Source organism: Aulonocara sp. 'chitande type north' Nkhata Bay, linkage group LG1 (assembly GCF_057382095.1).
Source record: "Aulonocara sp. 'chitande type north' Nkhata Bay isolate Kocher_YH1m ecotype deep benthic linkage group LG1, A_spYH_male_GT1.1, whole genome shotgun sequence".
In the NCBI taxonomy this organism is placed as follows: domain Eukaryota; kingdom Metazoa; phylum Chordata; class Actinopteri; order Cichliformes; family Cichlidae; genus Aulonocara; species Aulonocara sp. 'chitande type north' Nkhata Bay.
The window spans coordinates 1,913,582-1,933,085 of record NC_141344.1 but is presented as its reverse complement, the minus strand read 5'-3'; the positions used below and the strand labels follow the sequence as shown (position 1 = coordinate 1,933,085).

Genomic DNA, 19,504 nt, shown 5'->3' with positions numbered 1-19,504 from the left:
AGCGGGGAAACTCGACTGTTCCTTTAAAAGTGGTCTTGTGATGAGCGACAGCAGCTCTCAGCTTCAGGCAAGTCATCTCTGTCAGCTGATGTCCAGCAGGAACCTCACTTCCGTCAAACTGGACGCAGACGCGCATGAAACACCGGAAGTTGCACATGTACGCCTTCATAGTAAACTCCTGTATCACGTGTTATAGCTTGATTTCAACCAACAAGTTTGAGATCTGGCACATTCATCATATGCACGACTAACATAATATATCACGAGACGTTACCTGGTCATCTCTGAAGCAATCAGCATAATAATAATAATGGTAAAAAAGTCCATATTCATCAGGATCAAACCACCTCCTGAGCTGCAGCCAGCACGAAGCAAGCCGCTGATCAGAAGCTGAGACTGTGGAGCTGTGAAACGCTTTGTAGTGTTTCAGGAAATCTTTATGAATCACGTGGTTACGTGGACAGTGACGTAAAAGAGATTTAAATCCAGTGTGAAATCTTAAGATTTTGCTATTCTTTGACAACAGGTTTAATAATAGTATTCGTCTTGGTAAGGTGTGAATGCCTCTTTTTCAAGAGTCTCTGTTTCTCCATCCATTTCTTTCTGGACTCACTGACTGCAAAAAGGTTTTGCTCTTTGCCACACAAATTCCTCCTTACTAACAAAGTGAAGGAGATTTCATTTAAAATATAAGAGATACATTAAGCTCCCACAGACCTGCTCGCATTTATTTTGGTCTTGTGCCTTTACTCAGGTTTTATGGAACAATGTCGCTACTTTCATCTCTGACAGAAAGAAACTAAATTTGTACTTTTTTAACCTAACGTGTTATTTGGTTATACTGACTTTGGTGAGAAAGACTCTAATGCTTTTGAGCTCATTAATCAAACACCACATCCATAATCTATGTGACTACAATTTGTTCCTCTCACAACAAAAGCTTTAAAAACCATTAATATTTGTAATATTTTAATGTGTTTTTGTAATTATTCAGTCACTGTGTCCCTCGCTTTTTCCCATTTTAATCTGTATTTCTATCCTGTTTGTTTAATTATTCATGCTGTTCCACTGCATTACAATTTTGCACTACGTGTATTATGCCTGTTGTTAAAGTTTCTGATGAAATAAAGTTGGAGAAAAAAAATCAAGACTTTGTTGCTGGTTTTATTTTGAAAGGTCAGCCGGATGTGCCCTGCGCGGTTCGGTCGCGCGCTCGTGCCGTTGTCAGCTCGTCAGGAATGATTGCGTGCAGGTGAGGCCGGCTGTGCTACTAAAGCCGTCCCGAGGAGCGTCCCCGGCTCTGTGAAGCTGTTACCGCGAGCACCTCCGTCATGGCCTCGCCCATCTGTACCCCCGCGGCCACCTCCACCCCGGCGGCCTCCTCCTCCTCCAGTGGCCGATCCAGCCGCTCCGCCGGCCGGCGAAGCGGCGCGGCGGCCGGCCTGTCCGCCTCCAGTACCAGCCCGTCCCGCCTGTCCCGGCTGCAGGAGAAGGACGAGCTCCGGGGCCTCAACGACCGCCTCGCCAACTACATCCAGCGGGTGCAGGAGCTGGAGAGTGAGCGCTCCTACATGCTGCTGAAGCTGGAGGAGAAGGAGGAGGCCAGGAGCAGCGTGCGGAGGCTGTACGAGGAGGAGCTGGCCGACGTCAGGAAGTCCCTGGACGGCCTTGCCCAGGAGAGGGCCCAGCTGCAGATCGACTACGGGAATCTGTGCGAGGAGCACCGGACGCTCCAGGCGAGGTAGGAGCGCACAGCGTTACACCAGACTGCAGTCAGAAAGTCTCTGATTTAGAGGATGGTTTCCGCCCCGCTTTATAAAACTTCATAGAAGTTGATGGATGCTGATTATTGATCCTTCATAAACGTTTGTCTCATCACGGAGATTAAATCTTTCCTCAGTCTGTTATAATAATACATTTTCTTTATATGCGCCTTTAAAGACCCTCAAGGTCACCTTACATTAGTACAACAAAATAAAAACATAAGGTAAATATTAAAAAAAGTATGAAAGCTAAACAAGGTAGAGCTAGTCGTGATGAAGGGTCTGCAGTTCTGAACAGATGGAAGTACAGAGGGAGTTTGTAGTCCGGAGATCTGGTGGAAGTGCATCCCAAAGTGTCGGCGCAGAACGACCAAAGAGTCCCAGGGTAGACATGCGAGCAGGTGGAAAGCTGGAGAAGAACAGAGCACGTGTGGAGAAGATGAATCTGGAGGAGCGAGGTTATGAAGCGCTTTGAATGTAAGAAGCAGGATCTTGAAATTGACACTGAGGTGAACTGGAAGCCGATGGAGACACAGGTCAGTGTGTGCAGCAGTGTTCGCCCTGCAGACCTCCACAGGGCAGCAGATAAGCAGCCCTGGTGTGACTCGAGTGCTTGGAGTCCAGTTAAAGCCAATTTTACATGTTACAGCTGTAAAGGCTCTAAAGTACGCAGACAGCAGATGAGCAGGTGCGGCTCAGTTTCATTAAACATCCTGGTGATATGAAGTCAGGCAACGTGGTAAACGTGGACTGTGAGTGTCTGTGGATCTGAGTCTGTGCATTTGAAACTCCGAAGTGTGAGCGCCGGCCTGACTGAGTGACTCCTGTGATGGTTTGTTTTTGTGTTTAACAGACTTCTGCTGGGGGAGGGCAGCAGCTGGTATCACACGACCGATAACGTTGTGCTCGCGTCTCTTTCAGGCACCAGAAGAAGGAGGGCGATCTGACCAACGCGCTGGCCCAGTTGAGGAGAGCTGAGGAGACTCTGAGCTTGAAGGACGCCGAGTTCACCAAACTGCAGTCGGAGAACCGCAGACTCAACGGCGACCTCGCCGACCTGCAGAGCCAGCTCGAACAAGTAAGAAGGGCAGCCGCCGTTAAACTGTGCAGCGTGCGTGGAACGCCCCAACCAGTTATCCTCGTCGGAGACGTCGTGTCTCACCTGCGGCGAGGGACATGAAAACGAGCCTGCGCCGTTGGGTCTGACAGGATGTGAGGAAATCCTGGCTTAGCTTGAAAAGTAGAATCGGAAACATGAATGGTTGCACGTTAGCTTCAGCCCACCAATCAGGCTTCATCTGTTTCAGCGCTCTTATAATTTCACTTACTCTTGAATCTGTAACTGGGCTGATTGAGCGTCACCTGCCCCGCAGCAGGCTGGCTTCACAGCACGAGTTACCATGGCGATGTACGCAGGTAAGAAGTGAAATCCGGCAGGCTTCGGCTGTCTGTCCGCGCTGCCGTTTGTGGTGGTCGCACAGCTCTGAGCTCATCGGGGGCTGAAGTGATGTGAAGACGGCTGAACTTCTGAATAAATTCAGTGGCGTTAAAGTGCATTCCTGCAACCGGTGTCTGTGAAAATTAGGAAATTGGTCCCAAACTTCATGGTTTGTCACTAATCGGATATTTGAAAATCCTAATCGTTAGGTGCAGTCAGTCCCTCAGCTCTGACGTTCGTCTTATTTGTGTCACCAGCTGGAGGCTCTGCTGGCAGAAACCAAGAACCAGCTGAGCTCTGAGATGCTGCGGCGAGTCGAAACGGAGAACCAGGTGCAAACGCTGAAAGAGGAGCTCGAACTGCACAAGAACATCAGTGAGCAGGTAACTCGGGCTGCTGCCAGTTTCTACATTTTCAGGTTGGCGCATCTTCACGTCACCGTTTCACCTCTTTGTTTTTGAAATAGGAGATCCTGGAGATCCGAAGCAGACACGAAAGCCGCCTGGTGGAGGTGGATTCAGGGCGGAGGAGGGAGTTCGAAGGCAAACTGGCTGAGGCGATGCAGCAGCTGCGGCAGGACAGCGAGTCGCAGCTTCAGCAGTACAAAGAAGAGATCGACCGGGTTTTCGGCTCAAAGGTTAGAGCTGCTCACGGATTATTTTCCGATATTAAAAAATGTGTTTCACGCTGCTTTGTGCCCGACAGCTACACAACGCCCAGCAGGATGCGCTGGAGAAGAACGGCATGGCTTCGGCCACAAAAGACGAGCTGGACGCCACGAAGGTCCGAGTGGAGACCCTCAGCTCGCAGCTGCAGCAGTGCAGAAAAGAAGTGAGTTGGGGGAGGTCTGTGCTCGTCAGTGCAGCTTCCAAGTTTCCTGCAGTTTCTGCACCAAAATGAGAAAAAGCCTCTGATGTGGAGGGAAACGCTCTTCGTCTTAATGTTCCCCCCTCTCTCTGTCAGAAAATCTCTCTGGAGAACCGCTTCCAGGACCTGGAGAGGACTCTGGACAAGGAGCGGGAAGTCTGGCACCACAAACTGAGTCAGAAGGAGCAGGAGCTGCTCAACATGAGAACCCAGATGTTCAGTCAGCTGGAGGACTACGAGCACCTGATGGATGTGAAGGTAGCTCTGGACGTGGAGATCAGTGCCTACAGGAAGATGCTGGAGGTGGAGGAGCAGAGGTATGGCTGCGTGTGAGTGGAGGGGTCCTGGGTCTCAGGTGTTTTTGCTCCCATGGTTGTTTCTGTTTCCTGTCAGGTTTAAGCTGTCGCCCAGCCCCTCGCAGCGGACATCCATACCTCGAACGCACGAGCACAGCGGCCGAAAGCCCAGAGGGAAGAAACGGAAATACGAAGGCGAGTCGGGGAGCTCGCCCGCCTACAAAATGTCCAGTCGTTCGATGGAGCGCGGCGCCGTGAGTGTAGAAGAGATTGACGTGGATGGAAAATATGTTCGACTGAAGAACAACTCAGAGAAAGTAAGTCTGTACGGGTTGTAAAGCCTCGGGTCAAGCTGGAGGATGTTTGACAGCTTGGTATTGGATGCAGAACATGCATTATTGGTCACATGATTTCATTAAAAGCAGCACAAACACGCCCAGAGGTCCAGTTCAGGGTCTGCAGAGGTGAAGCCTAGCAGACAGCTTGCAGCTACAGCTGTCACTGTTCGCCTGTCAGTCAAGTAGGCCACGCCCCTAATAAGGCAAACTGTAATATTGCTATTTAGAAATAAAATATTCTCCCCATACAGATGTTGGCACAGGGGGAATGTAGCAGCTTGTGTATCAGGCTGTAAACATGTTTAACACCTGTGATGGAGTCGCTGCTCCCTCTGCTGGATGTTGGAGGAACTGCAGGTTTTGCTGCTTCTGCCTTGGCTGCATGTTTTCATGCCTGTGGGTTTAATTGTGTAGGGATGCACGACCAGCTTGGGTCAGTGTGGCGTGGCGCTCTCAGTGGAGCGCTCTGCTTCCGATGACCTCCTGCACACTGCTGTTAACGATTTTGTGTAACTTTCCATTACTGGGAGGAAAAACTGTTACATGAACTACAATAATGTCAATATTGCACAGAGCCAGCAACCCGCCCGGGTTCTTCATGCGCTCCATCACTCACTGACCCAGCTCCACATCCCACCCCGACCCGTTCAGCACTGCAGTAATTCATCTGTAATTACATTTAATAATATATAATGATCTCAGGACATTAAGCTAGCTGGTGTTGGAGCAGCCTTCATGTAAAATATGTGCAAACAATTTTTTATTTTTTTAAATCTCTACAGGGTCACGATGGCGTGCTCTGCAGTTTGAGAAAACCCATTTTAGGGTCGAGATGATGACTCTTTAATTTGTTTCTCATTTGTTTCCAGGAGCAGTCTCTGGGTGGGTGGGTGGTCCGGCGGGTTTACCCCGGCGCTGGAGACATCACCTTTCACATTCCCGCCTCCTGCGTCCTGGCTGGTGGGCAGACACTCACTGTGAGTCCTTTAACATTGTAGGAAGACTTATTGACCGCCACTGGTAATCACTGTAAACACAATGAAAGTGTGTGTGCGTGTTCGTCTGCGTTTACCTGTCAGATCTGGGCAGCAGGCGCTGAGGTGGAGGTGGAGCCCAGTGACCTGGTTCTGCAGGGCCACAAGAGCTGGGGGGTCATCACTGATATCAGGGTGATCCTCCTGAACTCCAACCACGAGGTAGAGGAAATAAACCACACCTCCCAGAATGCACCTGTACAATAAAGCTGAAAGTAATGCTTTGTAACATGAACACTTTATTTAACTCTGAAACTTTTAGGTGATGATTTTGAAGTGTGGCACCTTCCACAGCTGTACAGGATATGTTTGTATTACTGCGATTTGATTTAAACAGGAAGTGGCCGAGCGCAGGCTGTGCATGCTGGGTGGGGGTGAAGACGACACTGGGCTGGAGTTTGATGAGGAGTTTGTCACGGGGAGTGAAATGCAGCGCTTCCAGAGACAGGTAACCTCAGGGGGAATGTTCAAGCAGAAAAGGACCAAGTGCAGGACCTCAGACCTCATGTCTGCTTTTGTTTTCCCACCTGTGCTGCAGCCAAAGCGAAAAAAGAAGTGTTGTTCGGTGTCGTGAGTGCGGTCCACGCTCGGCCTGGACGGTAGGTGGGGGGTAAAGTAGCTTCAGCTCTTCCGCTCGCCTCGCCTGCTCCCATAACCAGATGCATGGCTTGTTTCACTCATCCATCACGCAGCCCAGTTACTCTGCTGATGAAAGCGCAGCTCACTCGTCAAGTAAACTCAAAGTGTAGTTTGAGCAAGCTGGAGGCCGTCAGTTTGTTTCAGGAGAGAATTAACGCCTTCAAATCTGAGGCCATGGTGCTCTGCAGAGACAGGGTGGAGCGCCCACTCCAGGCAGGGAAAGACTGACACAGCTGTGTGCAGTGACTGCAGAGATGTGGATGCTGTCCTGGTCTCTGTGGAAGAGAGTGGAGCATCGTCTGAAGGATGTCTGGGCGCATCCTTAGAGATGCTGAGGACTCAGAGTAGAGCTACAGTCTGCACGTCCACGAGGACCTGCAGTACCTCCAGAAAGCATCACTGCTTCACTGCACCGCTCCAGTTATTCCACATTCTGTCGTGTTGCATCATTATTAATGGATTAAATTCATTTTTCACCTCAATTCTACACGCAGCACCCCATTATGGCGAAGTGATAAAAGCAAATGTATTAAAAAAAATTTAAACCCATGAGATTAAGAGTGAATGTATTCCATCTTGGAAAAAGGCCGTGAGAACTTTCTGGATGCTCTGTAAAAGCGAACAGAAAGAGAAGCGACCCGCTCCAAGCACAAACGCATCGTCATCTGAGAAGTCTGTGCTGCTGCTGTTCCACCCCAGCACCCACCTGTCGCACCCCGATTAACTAATCACTGTTCTGCTGCCGTGGCACGAGCTGTCTCCCGTCGCTCTCAGCCTCGTACGCTGTATAAAAAGTAGGGCCTGATCACATGACCTCCGGGGGACACGGGGCTGAAGATATTCAGTAATGTCAGCAGGTGCTTGTCCATGAAGTCCTCTACAGTCAGAATCTTGAACTGGACTCAACGGGGAGCCAACGCAGCTGTGTCAGCAACACGTGAGAAGAAGCATTTCTGCAGCGTTTTGAACAAACTGCAGACGTTTCAGGGAGTTTTTGCTTAAACATGTAAACAATGAATTACAGCAATCAAATGTGATGAAATGAATGACCGTCTCCAGTTCAGTGTGAGATACAATAGGACTTAATTTGGCAACGTTTAAGTGATAAAAGCAGGACCGAGCCAGAGATTTAACATGAAGATCCAAAGTGAGAGCGGGTCAAAGGTTACCCCGAGGTTCCTGAGACGATTTGACAAATGTTGAAAGGGGAGCAAATCTGTCAGGAGCACCTACAAGGACTCCAGTCTTTCCTTCATGAAGGAAAGACTGGAGTCGGAGGAAGTTGTCAGCCATCCAACCTTTGATGGGGTTTAAGCACTAATTCAGGATGTGCAGCTTAGAAACATCTCGGGGCTTAACAGAAATGTGCAACTGAATATCATCTGCATAGCAGTGATGGCAAATGTTCTTAAAGTAGCTCAATACAGGAAGTAGATCTATTAGAAACCATAAGGGGCCCAGTACAGAACCCTGTGGCACACGATGGCTGAGAGAAGTGCAGGATGACCTGCACTTGCAAACACCGCAGATGAGCATCGTTCAGACCGTCCAAGGCAGATCCAGATACGCCGACCCAATATTTCAGCCTATCGAGCAGCATGTGGCGGTCAACCGTATCAAATACCAACGTGAGGTCCAACACTAGCAGAATAAAACCTTTTTCATGCAAAATGATGCATGAAAATGTCACTGCAGACTCTGCGATGAGCTCTACGAAAGTCCGACTGAAACATGACACGAACGCTGTTTGTCTGAAACTGCTGAGAGCTGCTTGGCCTCGAGCTTTTCTTAGTGATAAACACCAACTTTGAGATCCGTCTGTAACTGCTAAGAAGAGAAGAGTCGAACTTGGCTTTTTTTTTAAGCAGGACTTTACCAGACGCAGTGCTGATTATGGCGAGCACACAGGGACCAATCGACTGGAAGACATCTTTGAATAAAGATGCAGGTAAACTGTCGAGTGAACGGGAGCGCACTAATTTTACCAGATCGGGTGAAAAACTTTGTAAAATACCAGACTGAGCTGGAGCAGGAAGTGACGGTGAGGATGTGGTTCAGCAGGTGGAGCAGGAGTAATAATATGGTGTCAAATAACACCTTAGATTACCTCTGCTCTTTGGACCAGGCCCTCGCATCTGTAATTACATCATTTAAAAGAAACTAAAAGATCTTTTAAGTAAACGAGAGGAACATTTAAACGAGTTTTCCTCCACGAGCGCTCAGCTTTATGACAATCACGTTTTAAACAGCAGGCGGGCAGGTTTCACCTAAAATGGAAAGGCGACGATTATTAAAAAGATCGGTGAGAGACCAACCGCGTCACGAGGGGATAAATATAAATGACCAGCATCAGTTTCTCAGCTGTGGAGGAATTTAAGATGCGAGCGCTGACCGTCCGGCGAAAATGAAACTCCAAACACAAACACGCGGCCTCCTGCTGTGGTACAGTGAGCAGGATTAGCCCCGCCCTGCACATCACGCCCTCAGGTTTGTTTGGCTTTGAAGGTTCAGCCTGTAATGCTCATTAATCTGGACATCCAGAGGTTTCCACCCCGCCCTCTGCTTCCTGCGAGCTTTCTACTAACCAGACCTTTATTATGACGATAACGCTGCTGCTCTGTCCCCCTCAGGATTTCTCGAAGGAGACCAGTTGTGCTGTGATGTGACGCCTGCTCTCTGCCACCGACCTCGACGGCGGTCTGAAAAACCCTGGAGCAGCTCGGGCCTCAGACTGCTGCTTTCTGGCTCCAGTAGTTTTATTTACAGTAGGACGGTGAGATGATCTCACCTGCCTTACAGCAACAGTGTCCCTCACGTTTCGTCGCTCTCGCTTCACAACAGGAGCTTTGATTTTAATTTTTGTTGAAGTGTAATAAATAAAGCTAAAAGTTTCTAAACAAATACAACTTGTGCTTATTTCCAGCAGCATGCAGAGATGCTGCAGGGGAACCGCACCCTAAAGTGCTGGGTTATTTTCATAGCTCAGCTTCTGGGTAAAAGCTGCAGGTTGGGTGGGTAGACTGGCGTGGTTGTCATGGGAACGAAACATTTCTCCCACTGGAGACGTCCAGATGAACAGAATCCACCTTTGGGGATTTACCTGGATGATGGCGCACCGAGACACGGAAACTGTAGTTGTTTTCTCTTTTCTCAGTAACTCTGAAAGCTGCGCTGCTGGTCCAGCTGCTGCTCTGTGGAATCACCTGCGTTTCAGTCGGGATGCATCCATTCAGCACATCTGGACTAAAGCAGGCCGCTTTCACAGACCAATAGTTATCGAGCACAGACTTAACAGGCGGAGGATGTTTTGCAGCCTCCAGCTGAGGATTTGATGTCATCGTAATCAATGAGCGTAATCCTCTCAGAATGACAAACATTTACAAAATGAACTTATTGTTTTATTATATGTGACCTGAAATGAGTACCTGAGTCCATAAACTGACCACGAGCCACAGGTATCGCCCCCTGGTGGTCATTAGATCTAAGTTGGGAATCTGTGTGACTGAATTTACATCCTTCAGTGTTTACTACCACCTGTTTAACAATGAAGATGTGGACGCTATACCAAGGCTAGCCTCTGTAGTTCTTTGGGGGGTGTTTGACTACAAAGCAGTTTGGATCTGCTCCAGTGCGCCCCCATGCCATTACCACCAACACCAAAACACAGGATAATAAAAGTACAGAGGAAAATAAAAGGAGTCATTGAGTCTTTTGTGGTTTAAAAGTTCATGGGGTCGTGGGCTCCGTCCTTTGAGCTGTGCAGACTTCCACCTACACCATCGTTTCCTTGTTGATGGCTTTGCTGAGGAAGTGTATGGGCGCCACCTGCTGGTTAGGTGTTTGCGCTGACACAGGAACCCACAGTCGAACTCTCTGGTCAGTCTTCTTCCAGGTTTTGAAGAGATGCACATGGTAGCGCACAGAAACCTGGCAAACACCAAACCAGCAGAGACAATTTAAACATGAAACAAAATCACAAAGCGCACTATGCTTTCCACAACTGCACCAAAGCGTGAAACACTGACATTAAAACAAACACTTTCACTCCAGGTTGTTAATCAACCAAAGACCCAGACAGAGCTTTGGTCCATGCAGCCGGTAAAACTCAAACACCAGTTTTCTTTGTTATCGATCGTCCGCCTGACTCAGTTTGTCTGATTTAGTCCTCAGCTCAAACAAAATAATCATTGTGGGTGATTTTAGCATCCATGTAGATACCAAACAGCTGACAGCCTGAACAGCATTTAATGTTATTAGGCTCAATTAGCCTCTTAAAGACCTGGATGGCCGCTAACTTTCTGCTTCTTAATTCAGATCAAACTGAGGTTATTGTACTCGGCCCTGAAAAGCTTAGAAATATGGTATCTAACCAGATTCTTACTCTGGATGGCATTACCTTGGCCTCCAGTAACACTGTGAGGAACCTTGGAGTCATTTTTGACCAGGACATGTCCTTCAACGCACATATTAAACAAATATGTAAGACTGCTTTCTTCCATTTGTGCAACATCTCTAAAGTTAGAAATATCCTGTCTCAGAGTGACGCTGAAAAACTAGTTCATGCATTTATTACTTCCAGGCTGGACGACTGCAATTCATTATTATCAGGAAGTCCTAAAAACTCCCTGAAAAGCCTTCAGCTGATCCAAAATGCTGCAGCAAGAGTCCTGACAGGGACTAGAAAGAGAGAGCAGATTTCTCCCCACCCATGCAGCCTGAGTGGAGTTCAGTACCACCTGAATCTGCCGTCTCCAAGATTTTCATTTAAATAGTGATTTCAAATATATTTTAGAATTTATATATTTGTATTATTGTAAACTGTAGTTCTGTGGATTCTTACATTTCTGAATCCATATCCGTACTCTTGAACCCTTTGAGACAGCTGTTCCTAATGTTTAGGGGCCCTGAGAAACAAAAGGCTTGAAAAGCAGCTGGCTGGGCCTTCTTTAACCTTTGCTCTCATGAGTATTTCTGCTGTAGGAGTCCATGGGGACGACTCACGTTTGGAGCCATGAGCAGACGTTGAGTATTTGCGTCACTTTTTAGTTTTAGAAGTTGCTACTTAGTAACTGCAAGTGTCCCCGTGCAGGACTGAAGTCTTCCACATTAATCTTCTACATTCCAGTTAGTAAAATAAGTTCATGTTCTGGATGAACAGCACAGACTCTAAACTCACCACAGTCCAGAACACATAGATGATGATGAGAGCCAGAGTGAGCACCAGGAGTCCCAGGGCCTCCATCCCATTGGTGTAGTAGAGCTCCATGGCTCCTTGAATGCACAGCCAGCCCGACAGAGACGCGAGCGGCGTGATGAACAGGAAGCAGGCCGCATCGCTGCACAGCGTCCTCCTCTGCTGCTGCATGGCTGGAGAGCACCACCACTGATGGAGGGAAAGAGGAGGCAGGAAGAGGATTAGCCTCATGTTTTCCATGAAATAGTAAAATGTCGGTGATATGTTTTCATGTTCCGACTGTTACTGCGTCCCTTATATCAGCAGGACACGGAGTTAAGACCAACGTAAGACAGGAAAACTCCTCCAGGAACCGTTTAGTGATCCTGCATTTACTAAGTGAAACTGGTGACATCAAACGAATACATTAAACTTATGTTTTATTTGTTCACTGTGTGATAATACAGGAGACTTTGTAGCTGCAAACCCAGTTCAGCTTTTACTTGGAGCTGCATCGAAGCAGAATAAACGTGTGTGTGTTTGCTGTGTGGATTCGATTCGTACATCGCTAACAGGAAGTGCTGCACCTTTCCTCCCCTGCGTGCGTGCAGCATCGCCTGAGCAGGCCTGTGTTCAGTGTGTAGCTTAGCCTGGCACAGCACACGGTGCTTAATCAGCAGATTACCAGCCAAGAATGCACCTACAGAGAGCACCGAGGCCACTCTCCTGTCCTCTGCAGCAAAGAAGCACCGGCTAATCTGCCTCTCAGGCTAAGTGGCTTTATGGACAGCGAGCTGACGGCAACAGGTTCTCCAACGTGAAGCCAACAAACTCCTCCCACTGAGTCTGACATGCCACCATTGAGGAAAAAGAGCCAGCCTTCACTCTTTGCTCTGTCTGCTCTGCAGCAGAAGCCGGCGAATCCTTCTTATTTAACTTCAATCAGCCTCATTCATCTGTCTCATCTCACAAAGATCTTTCTCTGCAGGCTGAGCGTGACACGAAGAGAGGACACTACAAAAGATGACAAATATATTCTCATGTTCAGCTCACGAAGCCACTTGGTTTCATTAATCCAGGTTTGAGACATTAGAGAAGTGTGGCTGTCTCGGTCACAAGTCTGGGCCGCTGAGCATCAGTGTGGTGATGGGCCTACCTCAGTCAGAGGCTTTGGCACACGCTCCAGCACAAACTGGTGATGGCAGAGCTCGCAGTGGCCGCTGTCGGAGGCGGTGAGCCACTGTTCCAGGCAGCTCCGGTGCACCGAAGCCAGGCTGCCGGAGCACTCGCAGGGGGACAGCAGCTCTCCTGACGCCCGGCCTTCGTGGCAGATCCTGCAAAACTGCTCCTCACTGCACAGAGCGACACACGAACAGAGACGACAGGAAGTCTGCAAAGGCAGTTTTCTACTTTGACATTCAGAAGGTAAAAACTTTGCATAAACGAAAGGATTCATCCTGCCTTGTAGATTTACTCACAGGAAAGAAAAATATTAAACAGAATATTTTTCATCTGTCTTCAAATGTATAATGAAAATATATCATGACCTCTTTCATGGTGTTTTTTAATATGTGTCATCTCACTGTGATGTTACTGGATCTGAGTGGAAACGACACCATGCAGGATTCAGGGTGAAGCATTTGTTTGACTGAAAACTGGAGACTCTGAGGTAAGTCATCGAGGTCATAGCTTCTCATCACTAACCAAGAACCCTTCAGAAACGCAGCCTCTGTGAGTACTGCTGTTAACCATGTCCATTCTTTTATGTCCACAGTGTACTCCTCTCCTATTGGCTGCGAGTAGCTGGATGATTCACAAGCGTACACCCTGACGTCCACCGTTATCAGATCTGTCCAGCGGAGCGCCTTTGGGAAGTGGTGAAATGCATCACCAGCATATCTGCAAGGTGCATCCAAGCGGCAACATAAAGGGCCTAAAATTATAGTTTAGAAACTGCAGTTCCTCTAACGTCCAGCAGAGGCAGCAGTGAGTCAGGCCCCATAGACTTCCATGTTAAAACTTTACAGCAGAAATAAACATGTTTACAGCCTGATACGCAAACTGTGTCTGTGGATCCTCCTTCATAACACCTGTACAGGGGAGGCTGTTTCTATCACTCACCTGTTTAAATGGTTTTAAGCCTTAAAGTTTGCATTATTAGGGGCGTGGCCTCTTTGACTGACAGGTGGCTGTAGCTACTAGCTGTCTGCTAGCTTCACCTGGACCGTGTTTGTGCTGTTGGAGCCTTTTAACGACGTCATGTGACCAATAATATGACTGCTGTGAGGTCACTGCACTAACAGTTCTGGTAAAATTCGAGGATTGTGATTGGACTAAGCACTAATTGGCAGGTACCCGTCTCTGTGCGATGCTCCCATCAAACCCATTTAAACTGGGTTGGTGGTTCGGGCTGTAATGTGTCCAGGAAAGGCTTCGTCACTCTGGGTGATTTCAAACGTTGATAGCGTACGTTACAGAGGTGATGAACTTTCAGCCTCTGTGCTTCTGCTCCGGTTACCTGTCTGTGATGGATGCACACTCCGCAGTGGGCGTGTCTCCGTGATAGCACATCACTTCCTGGCTGCTGCTGTGGAGCTCTTCATCCAGCGCGGGCTCAGGGATGAACTTGACCTCCTCCACAGGACTGGACTCCCACCGGCCCACCGGATCCTCCACAGTCATATCTGCAGTACGAGGGGCCATTCACTCCACGTCTGCTACACACACACACACACACACACACACACACACACACACACACACACAAATGTAAAACAGATGGAATGAAAATACATTGTGACACAAAAATAAATAAATAAAAATAAAAATATGGACACACAAGTGGATCTGCTGTCCGTCACAAACTGATAATTAAATTAATTATGAATGGAAGCTGCAAAATATGTCGTCATCCATCAGAATTAGGACTGGAGCTCTGAATATAAATAAATCATATTTCAGTAACTGGTCTCCCGACTCCAGTAACAGAACCCTTCATATTTACAGACAGGTTTAAAAAAATAAACCGTCAAAGATGGAGGAGCATTGGGCTCCTATTGGTCAGCATCACAACCTTAAGGAAGTTCTGCTGACCTGCCGGTTTGTAATGTCTTTTCCAGCAGCTGTTTTCACCGTTTAGCCAGAACTCAGCACCAAACACAAAGTTACGGAGCTGAAAGGTGACAGTTATTTAATATTTTATTTATGATTTTTATTTTGTTTGCTCTGCTGCTCCCAAGTGGCCAGAAATCAGTGAATTAAAGGTTTAAAGGTTTAAGTTTTCATGCAAGAAATGAAATAACCTGTCAGTGCTTGAACACATTTACACTGAGAATAAATTAGTAATAAAAAAATAGTAATATTTCTTCTTCAAGAACAGCAAATATTTCTCTCAAGCTTTTTTAATTCTGTCCTTCTAGTTATTCTATTCTGCTTCATTTTATCTTTATGAAAAAATTATCCATTTATTGTATTTTTTTAAATTTAGCTTTTTACTTATTGAGGTATTTATTTTATTCTACTTTTGAGCTTCCACTCCAGAGTTAGTCCACTGTAAATATTGTTATTGCTCAGGTGAGGTCCAGCTCACACTCTCCACAGTCCCGAGCGGAGACACATGAAACACGACGCTGACCAGCAAAGCAAAGTCTGTCGCACAACGAGCAGCTTTAATGACAAGTCAAGCAGCAGCCTTACCTCCAGCCTGAGCCGACGTTAGGACCAGCTCCGTGTTTATCATCAGGCAGAGTCCGAGTGACGAGGCTTCTCCTCCTAAAGCCGTCCAGCAGATTAGAGAGGCTGACGGACGCCGGTGAGAACACCGAGGGATTAGACGCAGAGGAAAGTAAGGGCCGGGCCAGACGAATGGAAATCACATCAGACTGAGTCACAGCACCTCGCCGTACCCCCTTTAATCCTGTTAGGGGGCTTCCAGGAAGCCAGCGGAGCGAGACCAGCGAGCTCCAGGCCGGTGCAGGCCGAGGGTGCAGACGGGGGGAGGGATGGTGTTTGTCTGTGATACAGCTTCATTCTGATTCACGCAGTAATCACTAAACATCCACCAGATCCAAAAGGTTAAAGTTAGAGTTTAGGTTACACTTTAAAAAAACTCTGTAAAATTTAAAAATGTCTTTTAAGAGCTCATTTTTCTCGTTTCTCATCATTTTCCACACACATCAGCTGTGACTTCATGTCAAAAACTTTGTGTTGTTGAAGAGATATCGGCTAAATGTGAAGTAGGGCTGGGCTGCACCTTCTTTCCAGTTAATACCAGTTTGTACCACAAGATGGTGCAGTGAGTCAGTGTAAGCTTTATTTAACAAAGCAAACCATTAAGAGAGGATACTGAGGATGCTGTGCGTCATGTATAAACGAGGCATCAGGTGCTGTCTAATGGCTAATGAAGAGCCAACAGCCACAGCTACAAGCTACAAGCTAACACTAGCATGTGGCCCAAAGTGACGTGTGACTGAACTGATTTCAGCCTTCATGCTTTTAATCCTGTGAGTACCACTAACCTAATCCTACAGTGTCGGGACAATGGACAGACGCATTAAAACCCAACAAGTCCTGTTGTTTTGCCGAATAAAATGGTCAGCAGCGCCATCCTCCGTCGCCATCACTGTCAAAGGCCACGAGTTCTGCTCAGAGTTTATTCTCAGTCTCTGTTGGAGGAATGGTTCACAGCTCCTCCTGCCTTAAGACAGCTTTCGTCTGATTGGCTGGCCCCTCAGAAACAGAAGTTTCAAGCAGCAGATGGGCGGGGCTTGATATCCTCTCTTGACATCATTCAGACCCATGAGTAGAAAAAGTTAAACTGAGAGTTTACATACATTCTTATATATTTCTATACTGTGTATTGTGTATTTTGTTGTACAGTTATTTTATTTTCAACTTTAATTTATATATTTTATTTTATTCCTTCCTAGTTAAATTGACCCTTTTTAATTTTCATTTTTATTTCCTATCTTATTCATAGTCACGAGCAGTTGTCTAAGCATTTCACTGCATATCGTACTGTGTATCACTGTGTATGTGACAAATAAAATTTGAATTTGAGTTCAGGGGTTACCGAGCTCATCATTAGAAACGTCGGTCATAACCAGAGCATCCGGTCCTGGAGCCGGAGATATACGACAGGAAGTGAGGAAGAGCAGCCGCATTCATGCTGAGGATGAGGGCGTGCAGGTAAATGGAGAACTCGGGTCCAGACAGCCTCCTGCGGTGCTTTTGTCTGCTATCGATCCAGACAGAGGTACACGCGGGATTAATGCCCGAGGGCTGTTAAAGGACCCGGCAAAGAAAGCGATCGATGGACTGGAGAGCGGCCCCTCGCTGCCGACCTGAGCAGGTTTAGAGAGGGCCCCCCGGCCCCATTTAACACAATGCACACCAAGGTTCACAAATAGACCCAGACAGACACAACACGAGCCGAGCCAGACTGGGAGCCGGGACAGGAAGTGGCTCTCCCCCTGTGCGTTTTAACGTCTGCTGTCAGAGGAATTATCACGAAGGAATTCCCAGTGATGTGCTTTTCCTCCGGGCTTTGTTAGCAGCAGCCTGGGAATGAATAACAGGCGGGATTGAAGGGAAAGGAGGAGAAAGAGAGGCCAGGCAAAGAAAGTCCTCCCACCTCTCTCCCTCTGATCCCAGCGGGACTTTTATCTGAGCTCACGTGTGGACGATGAATGTGAAAGACTCCATCTGCTGCTGGTCACTGCTTGTTACAGATGCTGCTTTAATCCACAGATGGAAACCTTCACATCATGCTTTTACTAAAATACTATATTTGTAAGAATCCAACACACCTGAGTCTCACGATGACGGTGACGCAGCCTCATTGGTGTAAATCACAAAGATCTGTGGCCCTTATGATTATTTGTACTTGACAATAACAGTTTGTTCTTGTATGAACCTCCTTCAAAGCCCTGCGGTCGCCTTCAGTCTGAGCGGTGTTTGCACAAATCAGTCAAATCAAAACTAATTTCATAAAAGAAATCCACCCAGCGGCTGCTAGCTTTAAAAACAGGAAAGAGAAAATGGAGTAAATTCATCGAGAGACAGTTTTCTTCTTTTTGCGCATCACAGAAACCACATTTCCTGTTGTTCACCAAATTCAAATGAATCCACACTTTGGATTTGAAGCCATAGGCGAGGTTTACATTAAGACTGAGCTGCTACTGGGCCACTAAAATCAAGAGGAAAAGACGTGAGCGACAGATGCACATGTGTTGATATTATTTTATGTGAAGAGGATACCTTTTTAAATCTGAGAGCTGTCTATGATGGGTGAAAACCCCACAAACTTCAGCAGTGGTGTTTTCCAGATTTAGATGAACGTTTTGGTGAAGTCAGCAGGTGTGACATCGCTGCTCTGATTGCTTCACATCTCGGCTGTTAGGAATTTATCCATGTTTGGGAAAACCAAGTGAAGAAACCTAAGTGTGCGTCAAACTCATTTCGCAGCGCTGTGATCTGATGTGGCACCGCTGAAACCTCCTGTCAGTGTACAAATGTCTGAGCTATCTGAATATGAGAGACAGTCTCACTTTCTCTACACGATACAGCGAAGCTGATGCTGCTGTTGTACAGAAAGACATCTGTCAGCAGGACTCTTTGGGCCTGAACTTAGGAAGTAAATGTATAAGATACAGAAATCTGTAACTTAATTACTGTGGTGCTTATTCTGGCCCACGGGCCTGATATTTAACACCTCTCCTGTAGTTGAACCTGTGGGTACCTCTGTGTCCAGGTGTGGAGGCCTAGCTCCACCCACCACACTACCTGCCGGTGGCTGATGCCCTCAGCCGTCGGCGTTCGGGGCCCGGCACTCGGGCGCGTGCCCGGCTCACTCCCAGCGGCTGCTTGGCAGGCCTGGCGCCCACGGCCGTGTCGGGCTCCTTCGTGGGGTGGGGTTCCCTCAGGCCTCTGGGACCGTGGCTCGGCCCGCTCTGGTGCGACTGGTGGGGCCTGCGGGCTCGTCACTGCGGCCTCTGTGGCTTCTGCACCGTGGTTGCTGGGTGACCCCACGTCTGTGTGGTTGTCTCTGTATCGTGTTGTTCTCAGGTTGTTTTCTCTTCTTTTAACAGGTGATCAGATTTTCTCAGTGTCTTCTTCCACTGTCCTTCCTCTGTTTTCTTTCTCCCTTTCTTTCTGTATAGTGGTCTGTCCAACTTGTAATAACTTTAAATAAAATTAAATTAATAAACAATGATAATATAGATCAATCAAGTGGAACAACCCTAACCCTACGCATTGGCACATTTTGTGAAAAAACAAATCCGTTGGCCATCTTTCCTGGCCTTCAGAGAACCTGTGGGAGGAGCTACTTTTACCTTTGAAGCCAAAAATCCCATTTAAAATCTTCTGCCTTTGTTTTTACTTTGTTCCTCCTGCACACGTCTGCAGAGAAGCAGCTTGGCTGAGTGAGCTGTATGCAATAAGAAACGTGTGTCTGTCAGGTGTAGGCGGGGTTCAGGTGTTCTCGCGAGGATTTGATTTGAATTCTGCTGAGGCTGAGTCAACATTTCGGAGCGCTCGTGTCAGAAATAGAAAGTGCGGAGCTCTGAGGAGGGACTCCTGGGACCGTTTGAAGTACAGACAGGGGGTCGGGGAGCGTTTTATCTCGGGGACGTGACGGTTTGATGCTCGCAGACCTTTCAAGGAGCTTTTTTTAAAACACAGATAAGAGGATTGGCGAGTGGCTCGAGAGGAGCCGTCAAAACAGGCCGAGAGACAAAAGCTCCACAGACCGAGCTGTGGCCGCCCGGAGGCTCGTCTGTACACCACTTTTTGCTCGTCGTGTTTCCAGACACAAACGTCTTTGCGACTTTCTGTGTGTGACGGTCATGCATGACACACGCGTGTTCTTCTGCACTAGTCATCTTTCAAAAAAAGGGGCGTCTCCATTAAAGGAAGAGCCCGCCAGCTTTTAGAGGCCTAATCTGTGAAGAATGC

General features: G+C 47.5%; 2 protein-coding genes across 5 annotated transcripts; one reads left to right on the top strand and one right to left on the bottom strand.

The window, feature by feature from the left end:
- Positions 1-1,199: 1,199 nt before the first annotated feature.
- Positions 1,200-9,281, top strand: lmnl3 (lamin L3). 3 transcript variants are annotated; one of them, XM_086288911.1, is made up of 12 exons: positions 1,200-1,741; positions 2,685-2,841; positions 3,459-3,584; positions 3,668-3,838; positions 3,907-4,032; positions 4,165-4,385; positions 4,462-4,681; positions 5,572-5,679; positions 5,782-5,898; positions 6,074-6,184; positions 6,275-6,335; positions 9,006-9,281. In XM_086288911.1, exons 1-11 carry the CDS (start codon positions 1,332-1,334, stop codon positions 6,308-6,310), a joined length of 1,803 nt encoding a protein of 600 aa, XP_086145037.1. In that variant the 5' UTR covers positions 1,200-1,331; the 3' UTR covers positions 6,311-6,335; positions 9,006-9,281. The 3 variants fall into 3 exon arrangements, with proteins under 3 accessions (XP_086145037.1, XP_086145123.1, XP_086145210.1); XM_086288997.1 differs by lacking the exon at positions 6,275-6,335; XM_086289084.1 differs by lacking the exons at positions 6,074-6,184; positions 6,275-6,335.
- Positions 9,282-9,751: 470 nt separating this feature from the next.
- On the bottom strand, positions 9,752-15,509 carry marchf3 (membrane associated ring-CH-type finger 3). Of its 2 annotated transcripts, none has more exons than XM_086289293.1 (5): positions 15,245-15,509; positions 14,067-14,262; positions 12,705-12,900; positions 11,552-11,758; positions 9,752-10,302 (listed from the first exon to the last, which is right to left on the bottom strand). In XM_086289293.1, the coding sequence occupies exons 2-5, from the start codon at positions 14,249-14,251 to the stop codon at positions 10,147-10,149; spliced, it is 744 nt and encodes a 247-aa protein (XP_086145419.1). In that variant the 5' UTR covers positions 14,252-14,262; positions 15,245-15,509; the 3' UTR covers positions 9,752-10,146. The 2 variants fall into 2 exon arrangements, with proteins under 2 accessions (XP_086145419.1, XP_086145333.1); XM_086289207.1 differs by having other exon boundaries at positions 14,067-14,265; positions 15,245-15,508.
- Between the last annotated feature and the right edge of the window lie 3,995 nt (positions 15,510-19,504).